Genomic DNA, 19,250 nt, shown 5'->3' on the forward strand with positions numbered 1-19,250 from the left:
CATCCCCCTCTATGCTAGGGATCAGCACCAGAATCCTAACAATGAATCCTGGCAGGGAATAAAAGAACAGAGCCGGATGGGAGACCCAGACCAGATTCTAAACATCCCATGAGTTCTGTGGGGCAGGGCCTGAGGCTTCCCTCCCACCCACCAGAATTGCCTGCCACCAATGGCCTTGTAAAAGTTTCTAACCATGAATACCTTCCGAGCGTGACCCAGTACAGGTCTGCAGCTTCCTCTAACTGGAAAGGGAGCCGTTCCTGTTCGTCTCAAAAGAACGATGACTCTGGAGCCTAATGATCACTATATACAGTAAAACTGGCATCTACCCCACCCCCACACTCCTCATTGTGGGCACAGTAGGGGGTTTACGGGTGGTTGCTGAAGCACAGCCACTTTTTATCCCCACAGCCCCCCTCATTTGACACCCTCGCCCAATAAAGGCATGAGCCATCTGCAAAATCGGATTAGGTGCTCAGAGGTCAGGGTGGGAAGAGGGTAATAAATTCAATCCCAGCCCTAGAGAAAAGCTTTTCAGTGGAGAAGGCCCCCTTCCGCAGCGTGTGAGCCTTTGTGTCAAGCGTGAGAGATTTTACCAGTAATTCAGCTGAGGGAGCTGGCACAGAGCTTGCAGAAAGCAGAGCGTCCATTACTACAAATCACCTTCAGAGCAGCTATAAAATTCCATCCCCCCCAAAAAAATCAGCCGATCTTCCATACAGGCTGGACAAAATGGAGGCGGGAGCCTTGGCAATTATGGCCGGGGAAGCTGCAGTGCCCCTAGAGATTTATGTTTAAAGCATGTATAGTGGATGCTAGTCAAGCATCCGCTTGTTCTGGGGTTAGGTTAGCTTTTCCATGCAGAGGATCAATTGCACATACGCAGTTCTTGTGGGAGCGAACAGTGGAGCAGAGCAGAGCAGTGCTGCACCCTGCTGCTGTGTGCTGAAAAATACTTAGCAGCACCACACTGACGACTTAGAGCCAGGGCTCTATTCCAGTCCTTTCGAGCCCTGTTTCATAAAGAATGGGGGGTGCCCCTGAAGGAATAGTTGGGGCAGGGGGTGCAGCCAGGCCTCCCCATCATTCCCCAGAGCCTCAACTTTTGCATAAAGGAAAAAATAAATCTGGGGTTGTTATGCTTGCGAAAGAAATCTTCAAAATGTGAAGAATGTGACTGATGCAGAGACTGCCTGAGCTTGCAGAGAGCCTGACACACTGCCTGAGAGGGAGCAACTGGTCTGAGTGTAACTGATTCATTGGTACTGCAGTTGTAGCGCCATCATGTAGATGCTTCCTCCGTTGACAGAAGTGGGTTGTAGCAGGGTGCCCTGTGGCCCGGCGCTGCTTCCACTTCTTCTCTGCTCACAAAGTCAGTCTTGACTCTGTAACCACTGGTGCAGGTTTATTTACAAGTGCTCCGTCACCATTTGCACACAGCTTGCCCTCTTAGCAGCTCAACCCAGGCGGGACAAGCCACCACTCTGCTTCCATGCCCCAGCTCCTTCCTCTGCGGTCTTACTTTCAGCCCTTTATGCAGCCCCAGGCGAATTGGGCTGGCAGCTGCCTTTAATTGTCCAATTAGGTGCTGATTTTCTCCAGCCAGCTCCAATTTACCTCCCTAAATGGGAGCTGCCGTGACAGGGGGCTGACTCAGCTTTTACCCAGCACCTGTCACACACCTCTCCCCCTAAGTTCACCCATCCACGCCCTCTTCTTGCTCTATTGGACAAAGCCCCCCTCACCAGTCTGGTGACTCGGGAGGTCTTCCTTGGGGGGTTCATCCATCCCCCACCTGCAGAAACAACATTGTGTGGGGGGTGGATGCCCCCATAGCCATGTCACCACCCACAGCGCCTCACACCATTCGCACCCCTCTGGGAGGCCCCTCTCCCCCTTCGCCTCCAGCAGGGGTTTGGGGTTGGACTTGACTCTCCCCTGGTCACTCAGGGTTTCAGGATTCCCACACCCATCAAGTGGGGGCTGGGTCTCGTTTCCCACACCCGTCAAGCAGGGAGTTCTGGTGGGCCTTTTGCCTCTGAGACAGGTTCTTGGGTGGCTATCACCCCCACACCTGCTTCCTCACCTTCCTCTCTACTCAGGCTCTGTTGTCTAAGACTTTCTCCCCCCTTTTCCACCATGGGCTTCCTCACCTGACCCTTTTCCCTTTGGGGAAGGGGCCCCAATCGGTACCCACCACCTCCGGGTATGGCAGGCCCTCTACTACTCCAACCCGTTTCCAGCAAAACCTGCCCCGAACCTCTAGGGCCACCAGGCACTGCTTCGCATCCCCCTGGACGCACTCCAAGGTCATTTTGGCTCCTTCAATTAGCCATTGCAGCTTCACTAGCCCCCTCCTTATGAGAGAGCAGGCCGAGGCCATGTCCACTAGGCCCCACTGGGGTCTCCTCCCCAGCATCACGGGAATAGTGGACAGTTTCCATCCCTTCCCTCGCCTCCCCGCGTGGCTCTACCCACAAAGTTCAGTAAAGCCACACTCCATGTCCGGGCAGTCTCCCTTTTTATGTCCTGGTCGCCCACACTGCCAGTAGACAAGTGGTCTGGTTCCAGTGGGGGCTCCTTGACTAGTCTCGCTCTTCTCTAGACCCTTCCCAGTCAGGGATTCTCCAGATTTTCTCCCCATTTCCTCCTCCTCATCTGGGTGTTCTTTCCTGGGGAAGTCTGCCTCCATATACTCCGTCAGTTTTATCGCGGCTTCTACTGTACCCGGTTAGTGCCGTCTCACCCATACCCATATGCTTTCAAGGAGGCCATGTAAAAACTGCTCTAGGACAAGTGCATCCATGATCTCCCCACAGTCTGGGTGTCAGGCCTCAGCCATCAGGTGGCCCAGTCCATTAGCATTTGGGTGAACGCCCGGGGCCGCAAACCTCCCGTCCACCTTGCTGCCCTGAGTCTCTGGGGGTACTTCCTGGCTGACAGCCCCACCTGATCCAGGATGTCCCCCTTTACCACTTCATAGCTCATGGCTTGTTCTTTGCCCAGGGCCACGTAGGCCACTTGGGCTTCACTGGCCAGGTAGGGCGCCAGCCGTAGGGCCCCGGTTGCCCTATTCCAGCCTGTCCCCATGGCTACCTGCTCAAAGATGCCTAGAAAGGCATCGGGGTCATCCACAGGGCTCATCTTACACAGTCCAAAGTTCAGTGCCCGAATGCCACCCATCACCATCCTCTGTGGATGCTGCTGCTGAACAGTGGTCTGCTCACGTATAAAGTCCTGCAAGCTCTTCTGCTGCTCGGCTTGCCAGCTCAGCAAAGCCTGCCTCTCCAGATGGTGGGATTGTTGGAGGCTTTGCACCACCTTCTGTACCTTCTCCTGCTGTTTCACCAGCCATTGCAGGGTCCCTTCTATCTCCGGGCTGCCAAACTCTTGCTCTGGCTTTAAGTCCCAGACAAGCCCCCACATGTAGCAGGGCAGTCTGTGGCCCTGCCCTGCTTTTGCTTCTTCTCTGGTCACAAAGTCACTAAGAGACCTTTGATTCCGTAACCTCCGGTGTAGGCTTATTTACACGTGCTCCCCCCACTGTTTGCATACAGCTTGCCCTCTTAGCAGCTAGACCCGGGAGGGAAGCACCACCACTCCACTTCCTCTCCTCTTCTGCTTTCTTCCCTTCAGCCCTTTATAAAGCCCCAGGTTAATTGGGCTGGCAACTGCCTCTAGTTATCCAATTAGATGCTGATTTTCTCCAGCCAGCTCCAATTTACCTCCCAAAATGGGAACTGGCCACAGGGGCTGATGCAGCAGTCTTTACCCAGCACCCTTGTCTCCTGATGTAGTTAACCCACCTGTCCCAAAGGCGGTAGCTAGAATTCTTTTGTTGACCTAGCCCCGTCTACACTGAGTTTAGACTGACCTAAACTACAGAACTCAGGACAGGAGACTTTTCCCAGCTCTGAGTGATGTAGCTAGGTTGATCTAATTTTTAAGGGCAGCCCAGGACTAAAATCAATCTGAGAGGGCAGAACCGTCCTGAGTGGAACCAATGCAGAAGAGCCTGTCTGAGTTTGCAGAGAGCCTGAAATGATAGCCCTGATGTGGAGACAGCCTCACTTATTTCAATGGATGCTAAGCTGATTATGTTTATAAGGCTTTATCCTGACTCGGAAAAGTGGCCACACTTAAGTCAGGCTTAGCTTGCCCATGATAGCAAAGCCAGCCTTAAACTCAGCCCCTTTCCCTAGTTAAGACAAAGCCTAAATGTCACCCTTTGTTAACAAGGCCTCGCTCTCAGATAGAGCTTTTTATCAGTAGCTCCCAAGAAGCTTTACAAAGAAGGTCAGTATCATCACCCCCAAAATGAAGCACAGAGAACGGGGGTGACTCATCCAAGCTCACCTAGCAGGCCTGTGGCAGAGTCAGGAATAGAACCAAGGTCTCCAGAGACTCAGGACAATGCATTGTCCACTAGACCTCACTACCTCCCTTAGTGATTAACTATTCCCCTGCTCATTAACGCACGTAAGAAAGGAGGGGGAGGCTCAAATTAAGAAGATCCACAAAAGCATTTTGCAGAGAGCATGTGAAGTGGCAAGGAGACAGCATGAAGGACTAGGTGTGACAGATGTGTTAGGGGGTGGGATTGTGTGTTTTCCTTATGGGGAGCGCAAGTTTCAAACATGTGGGACACAGCAGCCTTACGGTGTGATTTATAATGGACTTTGGGGAACGTTCCTTTTGAAAAGAAGATGGCATTAGCCGAAATAAAAAATGGAAGTGAACAAGCAGCTGTAGCTCGCTGCAGGAGCCATCCATCCAAAGGTGCCTAGAGGGGATGGATTGCCCAGTGGTTAAGGGTGTGTCTACACTGCATTTTGGAGCCTGCGGCAGCGCTACCCCAGGTCAGAGTGACAGAGCTGAGCTAGCGGGACTCGTACTAGCACTCCAAAAAAGGAACGCTTTGAAGATGTGGCTCAGGCAAAGCCCGACCTCCAGCCCGAGATGCAACTTCAGAGCATTGTCTACACAGCACTTTGTGGCATGCTAGGTCAAGCCTCCGCAGCCCAAGTCAGTCAACCCCATCTGGGAGACACTGCCCATGGACTCCAAGCCGCAGCACAGACATACCCTAAGGCACCCAGCTCCACAGTGACTGCAGTGGAATTATTCCTGACTGATACCAGGAGAGAGGGAGAGGGAAAAAAAAAATCAGAACCCTGATTTTAACATGCCCAATAGGCTGGAAGGAAACTTCCAGAGAGAATTTTCACTGCAGAAATCTCCATTTCTTTTTCATCAGCATTCATTTTTATTAAATCATTCTTAAACAGGTACAAATACAATCTCTCCGGAGACAAATCAAGTTTTAAACATGATGAGGTCCCCCCATCCCTTCCGCCACCACATTCAATGGGATCTACAATCATGCCATTGTCATTAGACCTTTGAGTCCAGCTGTTTCATTTGCAATCGTATTAAAAATAAACTTAAATAAAAAAATAAAGTGGAAGAAAATTTATTCACACCCTCAGGAAAGAATCTCATTCTTACACAGCTAGTCAGGGAAAGCCACTGACAACAGGACAACATGGGACGGGGGTGAGCCTTGCTTTAAAGCCTTTGGAGGACTAGTTATGCTTGGATCTAAAGAACCTTTTTCATCTGCTGATAACTTGCAACTCAAGTCTGTGGGAGCTTTGCCATCAACCTCAACAGCAGCAGAACAGCTTATCTGCTGTGTCTTCCGAACAGGGAACCCTACAGCAGGAAGCTGTAGACAAGAGCAGAGCTGGATGCAATGCTAGGGCATCCAGCACAAAAGCCTCCCCCGGAGTGAAGGGTCAGGCTCTAAATATTCATGGGCTGGGCTCAGAAAAAGCAGGAGTCATGGGAGTCAGGATACACCTCCATCTTTTCATCCCCCCTCAAAAAAATTCCCAGCTTCCCAACCCCTCGGCCAAATCCTTTATCAAGCTTTCTGATGACCCCAGCTCCTGCCAGCCACCTCTCCACAGAGCTAGCACACACTGTCACGTTCCCTGAAGTAACTGGCTCTGCCTGTCTCCTCAGCTGCTAAGCCTGCAGTATTACTAGTCTCCTAGACTGTGTGGCCAACTCTCATGATTTTGTCATGAGTCTCATGCTAATTATGGTTTTCCTTAAAGCCCCAGCTCCTCGAGTCATGTAGATAGGTGATGATTTCAGTCTTCATTCTTAAAGAAAAAGTAAGTTTCTAGCCTGCACGGCTGTGGAGAAAGCTTCAAAATGTGCACCTGAAAAGCTCAAAAAGCAGAAGACAAATAAAAAGAACACCACAGCTATTATTGTCACACTCTCATGATTCTAAAACCAATCCCATGATTTTTGGTGAGCCCGACTCATGATTTTTGAACATTTGGGGTTGGCAGTGCTGCCTAGAACAAGCCATTTAAAGATCACGGCAAGATGTGCAAACCCAGGATGTGTGGGACTCTGGGGCTGGGCAGAGGGCCTTGTAACTACAGCGTTTTGGGTGACATCCTAGTTGGTCAGTGTTAACTGATACACAGACACATACACACCCCACCTCCCTCCAGGACCTCTGCAGCACAGATCTTGGGCAAATACTGGTATCCTCAAGCTTTCCAGTATGGTTTTGCTGGTTCCGTCTGCTTGGTCTATTTCCCATGTGCACAGACACTTATGCACAGGCCAGGGAATTTGCACTAGGATTCCAAGGCATTAATGGGGGTGGGGTGACCATTTGTACACAGGTTGACCCAGAGGGTCAATTCAGATAATTGCCCCAACAGTGCCAGAGAGGCAGAAGACCTAGGGCCAGCAGCAAAGCACAGATTAGAAAGGAGTTTCCAGCAGCTTAGGAAGGGGTGAGTTGGCTTGGCTTATACACACACCACTCATGTTTCTCGTCACTCAACCAGGCAGCCAGCTTATACGCAGGCAGAGCGAGAACACGAATAAATATGGAAAATTCATCTTTTAATCTGTGGTTATAAACCCGGTGACAGCAGGATCCTGCACTCAGATGCTCGTAGAGGTAGATACATAGACAAGCCAGTAACTCGATCCCCCAAGAGAACATCCTTTATAAACAATCATTCCAACTTAAAACAAACCACCTCTCCACTCCCCACCAAAATAAGGTGCCAAAGCGTTAAGGCAATTGAATACACAGCAGCAGCCTCAGCAGACCTGGAATGGTGGCTCCTGTTGCTGGGGAGAGAATGACCTGTGCGGTCCCTGAACGTGCAGCTCAGTGAAGCAGATAGTGGAGGGCTCTGGAGCATGGATCTCTTGCTTAGTGCTCTTCCACGTGGATGATTGTCTCATTCCCTTCCTCTGGGAGCTGGGGAACGGCGTACACTAGGGCCCGGTCTTCCTCCTGGCAGATGATGGCGACCGTGCTGCCGCTTTCTGGCATCACTGCGCTAGACTGCAAGCAAGCCTGTGGTGGACCAAGAGGGGAGGTTAAGGATTTTGCCTGGAGATGTTGTCAGGCAGCACTGCTTAAAGGACAGGATGGGCCAGGGCTCAGATCCGCATCCGATCCACCATCTGCAAACAAATGACGGAGAGCCATGGATTTGCAGGGGTCTACTCACTTAATCATTTCCCTGCCACTGCTGAGGCCTCGGGCACTGGTGCCCCTCGGTCCCTCCAAAATTCACTGCCTGTGGCACATAACAGGTCAGTGTCCTGCAAGCTGTAATTTTTGTCTCATTTCAATTGCTGAGCTTAGTATACAGGTGCTGTTGGCAGCCTGTGATATACAGTGGATCAGACTAGATGTTGGTCTGGTGGTTCCTTCTGCCCTTAGACTAACTCCAGCTGCAGATGGCTAGTTCGATCCAGCCCCGGGAAACAGCAAACGAGTCATTCCCATCTGCCAGCTGTTTGGTGGCCCCTGGACATAATGAGTTTGGCGGGTCTGAACTCAGTTGCTAGCAAACAAGGGTACAGAAGCCAGAGGTGCACTCAGGCCCCTCACGGGCAGCCTCAGCAGAGCAGCCACGGGCTGAACTCTCTCCTCTTATCCCTATAGAGGGTCCTTCAGATCTCAGAGAAAGGAGGCAACAGAGGAGCTCAGTCTCAGTGGCCTATGCGTTCTGTGGCCTCTCTGCTGAGGCTGCCAGGACGCGGGTTAGTTTGTGACATGAACCGCAGGCCCAGGTCTGAAACCTCCATTTGAACTGGGAAGGGAAAGACACTGCCTCTTCTCGCTTATTCAAGACCCCAGCCATTCAGGCCCTACCCCAGCTATTTTAGGGCTCATCAGCAAGGGAAGTTATTCCAGGACAAAGTAGGGTATGGATTTCATGTGCTATAGCTATTCTGGAATAAGAATGTCCACAGGGGAAGCTATTCTCATCAGGTAGCCAAACCCTCGGGTCCACAGATCAGTAGATTTTTGTTTGTTTGTATTTTTAAGGCTAGAAGGGATTAATAAAATTATTTTAGTCTGGCCTGGGTAACGCAGACTGTGTATAATGCGATACAATTTTGCTTCAACTGCCTCTTCCATACCCCATATTCCAAAAATACTCTATGGAGTTAAAGACACTGTTCTGCTGAAAGGGCTAACGGCTGCCAGCAAGTGAATCTTGGATCCATACACAATCACAGGCCTCATTATAGCCCATGGGTGTGGCCAAGCACTCTTTTTTAGGCTAAACAGAAGGAGCAATCAAGCCACTTTACATCCGTGAAGGAAGCTGCAGACAATGCAGTGTGACCACCCAAGGAAAGAGGCTCCATGGCACATCAGACCTATGCCATGTAAATTGAAGCGCGGTCCAGGCTGCTGACACAGAGGCTAAGAGAATGGCAAGAGAGCCAGAGGAAGGAGAGGGATGGGGATTCTTGGACACAAAGCGTTCTGGAGGGGCAGACTTGGAGGTTTCTGAGCAAGGAAGATGCCTATTTTGTTTATACTGCATTCAGGGAAATTGGACTTGGCAGAGATGTTTGTATACAGACAAGATGACATCATGAGTCTATCCTGACAGAGACAACTCTGCAAGGTCCCACACTACTAATAATTCCTCAGTCTGACAATACTGACTAGGCAATACATTAAATCAAAGCATCTGGTAGCAAGACCAGCACAAGAGCGTGGCGAGAAGAGATCTGATTTCAAGCTGTGATCTGAAGAGGATGGAGTGATACATTCCAACCACGGGCATTTACCCACGTTCAATTAAAATAATCAAAACCAGTAAACCAGCTGAGTGAATTCCAATTAAGGATGAAAGGAAAGTTCAAGGTTAACAATTAAAATCCTCCTAAAACAAGAGCTTTGTATGAATCCTTCTGCCCAGCGACAGGGAGAGAACTGTGACTGAACAGACCTCGGAACAGATGCACTAACAAAGAATTGACACCATGGCCAATTTGGCACTTAGGAACTGACTCCCACAAGCCGCTCCCACAAAACACAGGCATAGAAGATTATGGCACTGGTTAGTGGAAAGACCATCTCCCTTAGGTTTGCAGTAGGGGCTCTGAATCACCCTATCTCCATGGCACAAGGTATTAATGGCCTCTCCAGGGAGGAGGGAGATACCAGCCTGTGAACATTGTCAGATTTACTATCTATCTAGGATACTTCCATGGTGCCCATTACGATAGTATCTGAGCACCTCACAATCGTTAGTGTATTTACCCTCACAACACCCCTGTGAGGTAGGGCAGAGCTATTAGGTATAGGGGGAACCAAGGCCCAGAGAGGCTAAGCTCCCAGACTACTGCACTGGGCAGCACAGAATGGGGAGGAAGTGAACATCCCTCAGTGCTGAAGGAACAGGTTCAGGACTATTTAGAAAGATTGGACATACACAAGTCCATGGGGCCAGATGCAATGCACCCGAGGGTGCTAAGGGAGCTGGCTGATGTGATTGCAGAGCCATTGGCTATTATCTTTGAAAGCTCGTGGCAATTGGGGGAGGTCCCTGATGACTGGAACAAAGCAAATACAGTGCCCATCTTCAAGAAAGGGAGGAAAGAGGATCCAGGGAACTACAGACTGGTCAACCTCACCTCAATCCCTGGAAAAATCATGGAGCAGGTCCTCAAGGAATCCATTTTAAGGCACTTGGAAGAGAGGAAGGTGATCAGGAACAGACAGCATGGATTCACCAAGGGAAAGTCATGCCTGACCAACCTGATTGCTTTCTATGAAGAGGTGACTGGCTCTGTGGATGGGGTGGATTGCACCCTCAGCAAGTTTGCAGAAGACACTACGCTGGGGGAAGGGTAGATACCCTGGAAGGTAGGGATAGGATACAGAAGCACCTAAACAAACTGGAGGATTGGGCCAAAAGAAATCTGATGAGATTCAACAAGGACAAGTGCAGAGTCCTGCACTTAGGAAGGAAGAATACCATGCACCGCTACAGATTGGGGACCGATGAGCTATGCAGCAGTTCTGCAGAAAAGGACCTGGGGGTAACAGTGGATAAGAAGCTGTATATACGTCAGCAGTGTGCCCTGGTTGCCAAGAAGGCTAATAGCATATTGGGCTGCATTAGTAGGAGCATTGCCAGCAGATCGAGGGAAGTGATTATTCCCCTTTATTCAGCATTGGTGAGGCCGCATTTGGAGTACTGTGTTCAGTTTTGGGCCCCCCACTACTAAAAGGATGTGGACAAGTTGGAGAGAGTCCAGCAGAGGGCAACAAAAATGATTAGGGGGCTGGAGCACAAGATTTATGAGGAGAGGCTGAAGGAACTAGGCTTGTTTAGTCTACAGAAGAGAAGAATGAGGGGGAGATTTGATAGCAGCCTTTAACTTCCTGAAAGGGGGTTCCAGGGAGGATGGAGTTAGGCTGTTTTCAGTGGTGGCAGATGACAGAACAAGGAGCAACAGTCTCAAGTTGCAGTGGGAGAGGTCTAGGTTGGACATTAGGACAAAGTTTTTCACTAGGAGGGTGGTGAAGCACTGGAATGGGTTACCTAGGGAGGTGGTGGAATCTCCATCTTTAGAGGTTTTTAAGCTGTGGCTTGACAAAACCCTCGCTGGGATGATTTAGCTGAGGTTAGTCCTGCTTTGAGCAGGTGGTTGAACTAGATGACCTCCTGAGGTCCCTTCCAACTCTAATCTTCTATGATTCTATGACAGAATTGAACTGAGGAGAAGCCAGTGAACTGCTTCCCCGGAAGCAGCAGATCAGTGCACACTGCAGACATCCAGAAGATAGGGACTGGGCACTCGAGTGTAACAAAGTGAGGTGTGTAAATGCTAGCCTGCATTGGGAAAGAGGGGGCTCATGGAGCCCTGAGCGGTGCACCTGTGTTGTAAGCAGCTGCTGGCTAGGGGGAGTTTCCCCTGATATGGCACAGACAGGATGCCCTCCCACTGTAAGCAGGTGGCACTATTCACCCCCATCATCCTGGGTAACCCTGAAGTGTCAGAGCTCCCCCGTGCCAAGGTGACTCCAGTCTCACCCCAGCAGGGAAGGGGAGTGCTTGGTCCTGATGGATTCTGGGCCAAGGAGGTGTGGGGGTTAGTGGTTCAGCTTGGCATACAGACACCTGCTTGCCGCAAAAGCCCTACCTCCCCCACTCTCCTCACACAGGAGCAGCCAGACATGCTGGCAAATGGGAACAAATTTCCCAACAGTTGTTGTAGCCTTGATTCCCACAGCAGCGACACTGCTATTAGGAACAGGTGCCCCCAAGATATTAGGCCAGCCAGCCTCCAGCAAAGCATACTGGGCCACAGCCTTCCCTGGAGCTGCTCCACTGAGCATAGTGAAGTCAGTTGGATGAATCTGGCCCTGCATACGATATGTAGAGAACAATAGGTTATACAGCCTGTCCCCCACCCACCAAAGTGGGAAAAAAATCCCTCACATTGCATCCCCACGCAGGAGGCACCCACAGCCTGTAATGACATCCTGCTTGGGCTGTTTGTGGGGATCAAATATGGAACTCCCAGCTCTAAATGCCTGAGTTGCAAAAGGCCCATATCTGTTAGATCAAAGGCAGTTACAGACTCCTAAGTCTCTCTACAGGGCATAGCCACTAGATAGAGCAGAAGGGCGGTCTAATGATTAGAGCAGTGTTTCTCAACCTTTTGATACCAGGGACCGGCTTCCTATGCTGTGTCAGAGAGATCTCAGGCTTCCTATACCGTGTCAGGGAGATCTCAGGGACCGGTGCCGGTGCATGGACCGGTCATTGAGAAACGCTCAGTTAGAGCACTCACTGAGGGCTTGGGAGACCCAGGTTCAATTCCCTGCTCTGCCACAGACTTCCTGTGTGACCTTGGCCAAGTAACTTAGCCTGTCTGTGCTTCAGTTCCCCAGCTGTATAACGGGAATAACCCTGCCCTGCCTCACAGGACATTAAAGAATGTGAGGCACAGGGATATCACCATGACAGTACCTATGGGTATGTCTACACTGCAGCTGTGGGTGTAACCTGAAGCTCATGCTAGCTGTACTCTAGCTTGGGGGTGGGTGCGTGCCTATCGCTAACCGGTACAGAGCGCGCGGCACCTGCGGAGGCCTGGATGGCAGTGCTTGTGCTCCCAGAAGCTGGTGGTTCAGGGAGCTGGCCCACAGCAGGCCTAGACAAGATTCCCTCATGCTAAGGGCAAGTGGTGGTGAGAGACCCAGCAAGCATCACAACGTACCCTTAGGCAGGCAGAGCGCCAAGTCGACTCCCCTTCGACACGCCCAACCTACCATCTCCAGCAGCTTGAGCTTCTCCTCTGACACTAGGCTCTCCTTCCTCAGCTGCTCCACAACGCCCTCCATGGCTTCCAGTTTGGTGCAGTGACGCCTGTGCCTCTGCTGCAGCACCTTGACCTTCTTCTGCAGGCCCATCACCAGATCGACCAGCTGCTCAGTAGTCAACTCGTTCTTGTGGTAGCGGTGCTCCTCCAGCTGCTCCTCCAGGGTTTCAGCACAGAGCTCCACCTCGATGGTGGAGGAGGAAGAGTCATCGTCCAGGGAGCCAGCAGCGTAGTTTGACACTATGGGCACGGTGGAGACAATGGGCACAGTCAGGGCCGAGGACAACACAGTTTCGGGAGGCGACGCACTGGATGTTAGTGGCCCCATGGCACTGGGGGACACCACTGGTGCTGTGGGGATGGTCTCAAAATATGCCACCATCTGGGCGGTCGACACCTGCAGGGAGCTGAGGACAGCTGCAGTGGAGGGGTCAGTTTCTAGAAGGGGCTGGATGGACACATTCTCAATGAAGAGGGTGCCCTGGTCCGTGATCTCCCGTTGGTCCACCGTGGCCACCAGTGTATGCGGCTGCTCAACAGCGAAGGTGCCCTCGGGCTGGTCCACCACAGCAGCATCCTCACAAGACACTGTGATCTCTGTGGCAAACTGCTCGGGCACATCCGCCACAAAAGAGTCCGGAGTGGCCTCTACGGAGAAATCCACACACTGCTCCGTGGCGGGAGGAAAGGGCTGGCTCGGGAGATGGACAGGGATGGATTCCATGCCCTCCGTGCGGGAGGCCACAGCCAGTGCCACAGCGTTGAGCGGCTCCACAATATGAACGAGAGGCATCAGGTTCACTGCCCCGACTAGCGGAGAGGAGAGGGCATGGAGGTCCAGATCTGAGACAGAGGGCTGGGCTTCCACGTAGATTGGGGCAGCAGACAGACCTGGGTCTATAGCTATGGCGAGAGCTTCCAGTGTGTCTTCAGTGGGGTGGGTGGCCATGGCTTGTGGCCCCCGCGAGGTCCTGTCCACGTTGTTCTCAACAATTAGCTTCTTGGCCTGTGTGTCGCTTGGGAGCCTGGCAGGATTCTCCCTTTTCTGCAAGCCAACAAAGAAACAACACGCATTTGCCTCTGAAGGACAATGCAGCAGCGCGGTGCCCCATTTTCTACCCTGCTTGGGGCAGGAGGAGAAAGTGGTTAGAAGTCCCCCTTTGCCTTCCCCTGTGCTGCGGGAGAGCCCTATCTGGCTTCCAGTGTCAATTAGATCAGTCTCAGGGCTGCTCTACACTACACTCTTTTTCCGAGGGAAACAGAGAATAGACACAGCACATTGCACTCTGGCCGCACCCCTGATCCACCTCCTATGGGGCCCTTGAGAACAGAGAACAGCCACAGTGCAGTGTGCTCTGGCCACGCCCTGATCTACTTTATACCAGGTGTTGCAATCAGGGCCCTTACACCTGCTCTACACCAGCCAGGGAGGGCTCCAACACAACAGATGCTCAAGCAGCTGTTTCTGCTCACTTTAGGACCCTGCCCTTTTACACTGCCAGAGTGATGCAAAGTGGGCTTAGGTCAGAGGTCGCCAAACTGTGGGGTGCACCCTCCTAGGAGAACATGGAGGAACGCTCAGGAGGGTGCAGCGGGGCCTGGGCCAGCCTCAACAGGGGTTGGGGAGGAGAGGGAGGAAGCGCCACCCAGCCCCATTCTGTACCCATCTCCGCTCCTGGCCACGGTTCCCAGCCATGGCCTGGGCCCTGTTCCTGGCTCCCACTCCTGGCTAGCCACAGCCCGGGCCCCAAAGCACCAGCCCCGGGACTGCAACTCCAGCCTCCATAACGGCCTCAGCTCCAGCCACAGGTCAGGGCCCGGCTCCCAGCCCCAATCGTGGCCCCTGACCACAGCTCTGGTCCCGCTCCCAGCCCCAATCGTAGCCCATGACCACAGCTCTGGCCCCGCTCCCAATTGCAGCTCCCAGGAGGGGGTTCGGACCAGGTAAAGGGGGGCCCCGACCCAAAAAGTTTGGGGACCACTGGTTTAGGTTTTCCTACATGCCTGATTCTCAACTGCATTACTGTGACCGGTTCCCCAGATTTTACAGGGACTGCCTGGATTTAAAGTGCTGTCAAATGCCTGCCTCTCAGAACCCTGAGTTGTCAGTCTAGCCCCGCTCTCCAATACTCTGGGCAAACATGCAGAGTCACATGCTCACTCCCTTCCACTCTGGTGTTCCAATTAGGCAATTATTTACCTCCATTGTTATCAGCCTTCGGTAAAAGTCACCTAACAGAGCTGTTTGCTCTGGGAGCTAAGAGCCTGACAAACTGTCAACAGCCCGCTGAACCAGAGGGCAGGTGTGGGCATGCTGCCTGGCAGTGACTAGTCCGGTTTCTGATCTTCATGCCAGATTCACACAAGTAATAAACATGTTGTTTCAATCTAGCACCAAGGTGCTCAAAGCTTCCCAGTCCCCTCAGGAAGCGGTTGGTCAACATCATTCTCCCTATTTTACAGATAGGACAACTAGACTAGAGAGAGGGGAAGAGACTTGTCCCAGGTCACACAGAGTCAGTAACAGAGCTGGAATAGAACCCAAGAGCCCTGAGTCCCAATCCCCCCACTCTAACCACTAGACCCCACTCCTAGGGTTGGGAATATAACCCAGAAATGCTTACTTTGAGTCGCTTCATACTTCCGTGCCTCAGTTTCCCCAACTATAAAAATAGGGATAATTCTTTCCTAGACTAAGGAATAGCACTCAGTCCTCTAAACTAGCGACTCCGCCACACTCCCTCTGAAGTCTGCTATTTTGTAAAACCCTCTCCCACTGAGTTCACACTGAAATGTCCCCACATCAGTTGATGACCAGAGGCTTACCAAGGGGTTTTCAGACTGTTGAAAGATGGTGGGGACAGCATCAGGCTTCAGATACCGAACTCCCCACCTGTATTCGAAACACGAGGGAGCAAAGTGCTCGCTGCATAAATGCTGGTATCTGGTGGGTACCCACTTCTCTTGGTGCATCTGAGACAGCCATTGGTGGAGTCGTTCTGGGTTATGCAACGGAAACCTGGGTGGACATCAGAAGAGGTTTTTAGTGACAACCAAACCCCACGCTGTCATGGCCACATTCAGCCTCTGATCTCCAAGCAACCCACAAACATGCACTCACTGACTTAGCTTCACAGCCCCCTTTGCAGCAGGCCTGTGTTATGATCTCCATTTTATAGATGGGGAAGCAGAAGACAGAAAGGTGAAGAGACTTGCCCAAATTCAAGCAGTGAGTCAGCAGCAGAGGTAGAAAGAGGACCTAAGAATCCTGACTCCCAGAGAACTGATAGAACATAGGCCAAGAGAAAGAACATAGGCCAAGAACAATAACTGTACTTAAAGAGGTGGCAGCAGATACCAGGATTCTACTGGCGGGGACTGAATATCCATCCCAGGGCAGTATTACATTCCAAACGCTTGACACCCTGCTCTTCCTCCCTCTACATCCCAGGGCAGCAGGCTGCCTGGGCTCAGCCTGACACTAATAAAAAACAAAATCACCAATGCTGCTGGCAAACAATTCTGCTTTCTGTGAGAGGGACGGATGCTGCTAAACCAGCTTCAGGGAACAACTCCATGTCGCCTCATTTTTTTCTTAAAACAGGAAAATCACTTTTATCTATAAGTTATTGTTTAGATGGGGCAATGAAATCATGATTCAAGGCAGCAGCAGATTACTGCAGGGCTCAGGAAGGAATCCTTGTGATAAGCACAAGCTACATTTTGTCATTATAGGTGTTTTTGTTGCCTTCCTCTGAAGCATCAGGTATTGGCCAATGAAGCAGATGGACAGTTTAATCCAGTACAGTGCAGGGGATGGGACAAGAGACTGGACTAGATAGATCTTTGACCTGTATCAGTGCAGCAAGTTCTCAGCAGTCTTGGGTATCATATATAAAAAAGCCGCAACACTGAACATCGAAGAACATTTGTGAAGCCTCCATAGCCACAGATGCAGTGAAAGAGCCTCTGCCCTATAGCGCGTTACCCTGCCCTATCCCAATACCACAAAGTGCCTAGGATTTATTAATCACTCATTAACTATGGCTACACCCTGGTGTTGTAAGCACCTCTGTAACCATACAGCACCTGGCACTTCCTGCTGTTACATAAAGAGCCTGCCTTCCCTGCCAATGACATACAACACCTGGCAGCACCCACCACGTGGCCCATACCGATATGACAACACCCATCTGTTAATGGGGGAGGGAATTCCATTCCCACTATTAACATGTCACCCACTGTTATAATCATGTTGGACAAATGCCCCACTCTAATATGCTCCATGACCAGCTCCATGCATTTCATCCCTTTATGGCCCACCCCAAGCTCTAGCGCTGTCCACCCTGTGTGTCTATAATGGGATGCTCAGCATTCCCCCCACTCACACACATCACACTGCAGCCACTACCACCAGCATACAGCACCAAGACCTATTCCTATATAGCCTGTCACCTGCTCCATTCACTTCACTCCTGTACAGCCACTCCCCACCCCAACACTGGCATTGTCCCACGATACCGGCACCAGCACCACCCCAATCAGCCACGTTCCCCACGCCACCCCTAGCCTCCTCCCTTACACCCCAGCCTCCCCCCTCCATTATCCTGTCCTGCCTCACCTCACCGCCTCCTGACCCCAGGCCCGCCCCTGCTGCATCCCCACCACCCTCTACCACCTCCTGCCCCCTCACCCCACGGCCCCCTACCACCTCCTGCTCCCCCCACTGTCCTGACGTCACGCCCCGTCGGCACTGACCTGTAGAAACTGAGGCGCTCGCCGCCCGGGCGGCGCTGCCCGGCGGAGTTGGAGCAGTTCGGCGCCCGGCAATACTTGGGCATCGTCACCCCGCCGCCCCGCGCCGGGCGCGCTCCCCTCACACGTGACCCGCGCCGCGCCACCACAGCCGCACGCAACACAACGCAGGCGGAGCCGCGCGACGCATAAAACCCCACCCCCTCGTCTGCCCGCCCCATTCGAGAGCGCGCATGCGCATCCAGATGGAGGGTGGGGCAGCGGAGCTGTATCCGGGTATCTGGGGGCCCTCCGCCTCCATGGCAACCGAGCGGGCCAGGTCTAGAGAGAGGCCAAAAGCCGCAAGGGCCGTAACGAGGGGGTGGCTACGGGGACGGGAGGGCTCCCCTGGAAGTAGCTAGGCGTGGAGAGCTGAGCTGAGCTGGGAGGATCGCCCAGGAGGAGGGGCCTGGGCGGGGGCGCTGAGGTAGGGGCCTCCCCAGGAGGGCGGGGTACCCTAGTACAGACTGAGCGCGTTTTGAGCGCAGGCATGACCCGCGTCTCCCCTAGGAGGGTTTGCAGCGCACCCCTTTCTACGGGGGCCAGCCCGAACCCCCTGAGGGGCCAGGACCCCCGTCTGAGCCCCCCTGCTGTACAGTAACCTACCCTCCAGGAGTAAAGCAAGCACAATTTAGCCGGTGTAAACGTGACTACACTACAGACTGTTGACCCTGCTCTGTGGGTCCAGGATGTGAAGAGATATGGCGCCCTGACTGGCGGAAGCCTGTAGTGTAGACCTCACCTTTGTTGACCAAGTGATTTTCCTACTTCACTCCGCCTCCAAGTGACTTTCAATGAGATTTGTGTGTTCCTGAGGCCTGGTCTACACAACAGAGTTAGGTCGAGGCAAGGCAGCTTACATTGGCCTAACTATGGAAGTGTCTACAGTTAAATTTCACTCCCACTGACTTAATAACTCCACCTCCACAAGCAGCATAGAATCAAGGTCAATATAGAGTTAGGTCAACACAGCGTCAGTGTAGACACTGTGTTGCTTATGTCCACTGTTACTGGCTTTCAGGAGCCTTCCCACAATGTCTGACACTGACAGTACAATCAATAAAAGTGCTTCTGGTGAGGACGTGCATTGCTGACACCAGAAGCAGAATGTAAACACATGAAAGCGATGTAATTACCGCGGTGGCTTTTTGCCGACATAAGTTAGGTTGACTTAATTTTTTAGTGTAGATATGGTCTTAGTCACTCAGGCTTTGGCAAAGCCTGCCGAATTTCAGCACCTGGCCAACACTTCGGAGAGCTGATGCCCAGTTAAACTAAAACCCTTTTGCCGTCCTTTGGCAGCATAAAGGGGCCTTACAGCAGGAGCAAACAGTCCCTTAAGAATCTCCCCCATGCACAGGGCCTCTGAGTCTTTTGTAATTGACACGGGAGGGCCCCTACATGCCTCCAGATAATGGGGAGTGTACAGATGGCCTAAAGCCTCCTTAAATTCCCCCTTATACCCAAACTTGTTTATAGACCAAGCACAGGCATGGAGTCTCGGAGAATCAGGGCCCAGGAATTTTACAGCAATTAAAAAAACAACATAATTTAAGAGGTGCCATCAACTTGAAACCTAGTCAATTAAATTTAAAAAAAAAAAAAAGGGGGGGGGGGGGCTAACAACAGTCCCAGGCTCTGTCCCCTATCTTTTTCTCTCAGTCCGTCGGCCAAAACTTGTGGTTTTACAGATACATTTTCTTATTTTTATAGAGTTTTGTCTCCCTTGTGTTCGAAGCCATGGACCAGAATTCCAGCTGGTG

The 19,250-nt window shown here is 51.9% G+C and overlaps 1 protein-coding gene and 1 long non-coding RNA gene across 2 annotated transcripts; both read right to left on the minus strand.

Annotated features, from left to right (window-relative positions):
* Nucleotides 1-413: 413 nt before the first annotated feature.
* On the minus strand, nt 414-3,164 carry LOC137159115 (uncharacterized). The gene is made up of 2 exons (XR_010921533.1): nt 2,950-3,164; nt 414-1,795 (listed from the first exon to the last, which is right to left on the minus strand). It is a non-coding gene; the product is annotated as an uncharacterized lncRNA (long non-coding RNA).
* Nucleotides 3,165-6,824: 3,660 nt separating this feature from the next.
* Nucleotides 6,825-18,105, minus strand: THAP8 (THAP domain containing 8). Its single transcript, XM_067556779.1, has 4 exons — nt 17,452-18,105; nt 15,520-15,712; nt 12,644-13,738; nt 6,825-7,402 (listed from the first exon to the last, which is right to left on the minus strand). The coding sequence occupies exons 1-4, from the start codon at nt 17,667-17,669 to the stop codon at nt 7,256-7,258; spliced, it is 1,653 nt and encodes a 550-aa protein (XP_067412880.1). The 5' UTR covers nt 17,670-18,105; the 3' UTR covers nt 6,825-7,255.
* Nucleotides 18,106-19,250: the final 1,145 nt, after the last annotated feature.

Source organism: Emydura macquarii, unplaced genomic scaffold (assembly GCF_026122565.2).
Source record: "Emydura macquarii macquarii isolate MOO-44397 ecotype Brisbane River unplaced genomic scaffold, CSIRO-AGI_Emac_v2 contig_1790, whole genome shotgun sequence".
Classification (NCBI taxonomy): domain Eukaryota; kingdom Metazoa; phylum Chordata; order Testudines; family Chelidae; genus Emydura; species Emydura macquarii.

Excerpts from the sequence above, each read along its gene's own strand:
- THAP8 (XM_067556779.1), bottom strand. The coding sequence starts at position 17,669 with ATGGGGCGGGCAGACGAGGGGGTGGGGTTTTATGCGTCGCGCGGCTCC. Across the intron at positions 15,713-17,451 it reads GAGCGCCTCAGTTTCTACAG|GTTTCCGTTGCATAACCCAG; the intron begins GTCAGTGCCGAC and ends ATGTCCACCCAG. Across the intron at positions 13,739-15,519 it reads AACAGTCTGAAAACCCCTTG|AAAAGGGAGAATCCTGCCAG; the intron begins GTAAGCCTCTGG and ends GTTGGCTTGCAG.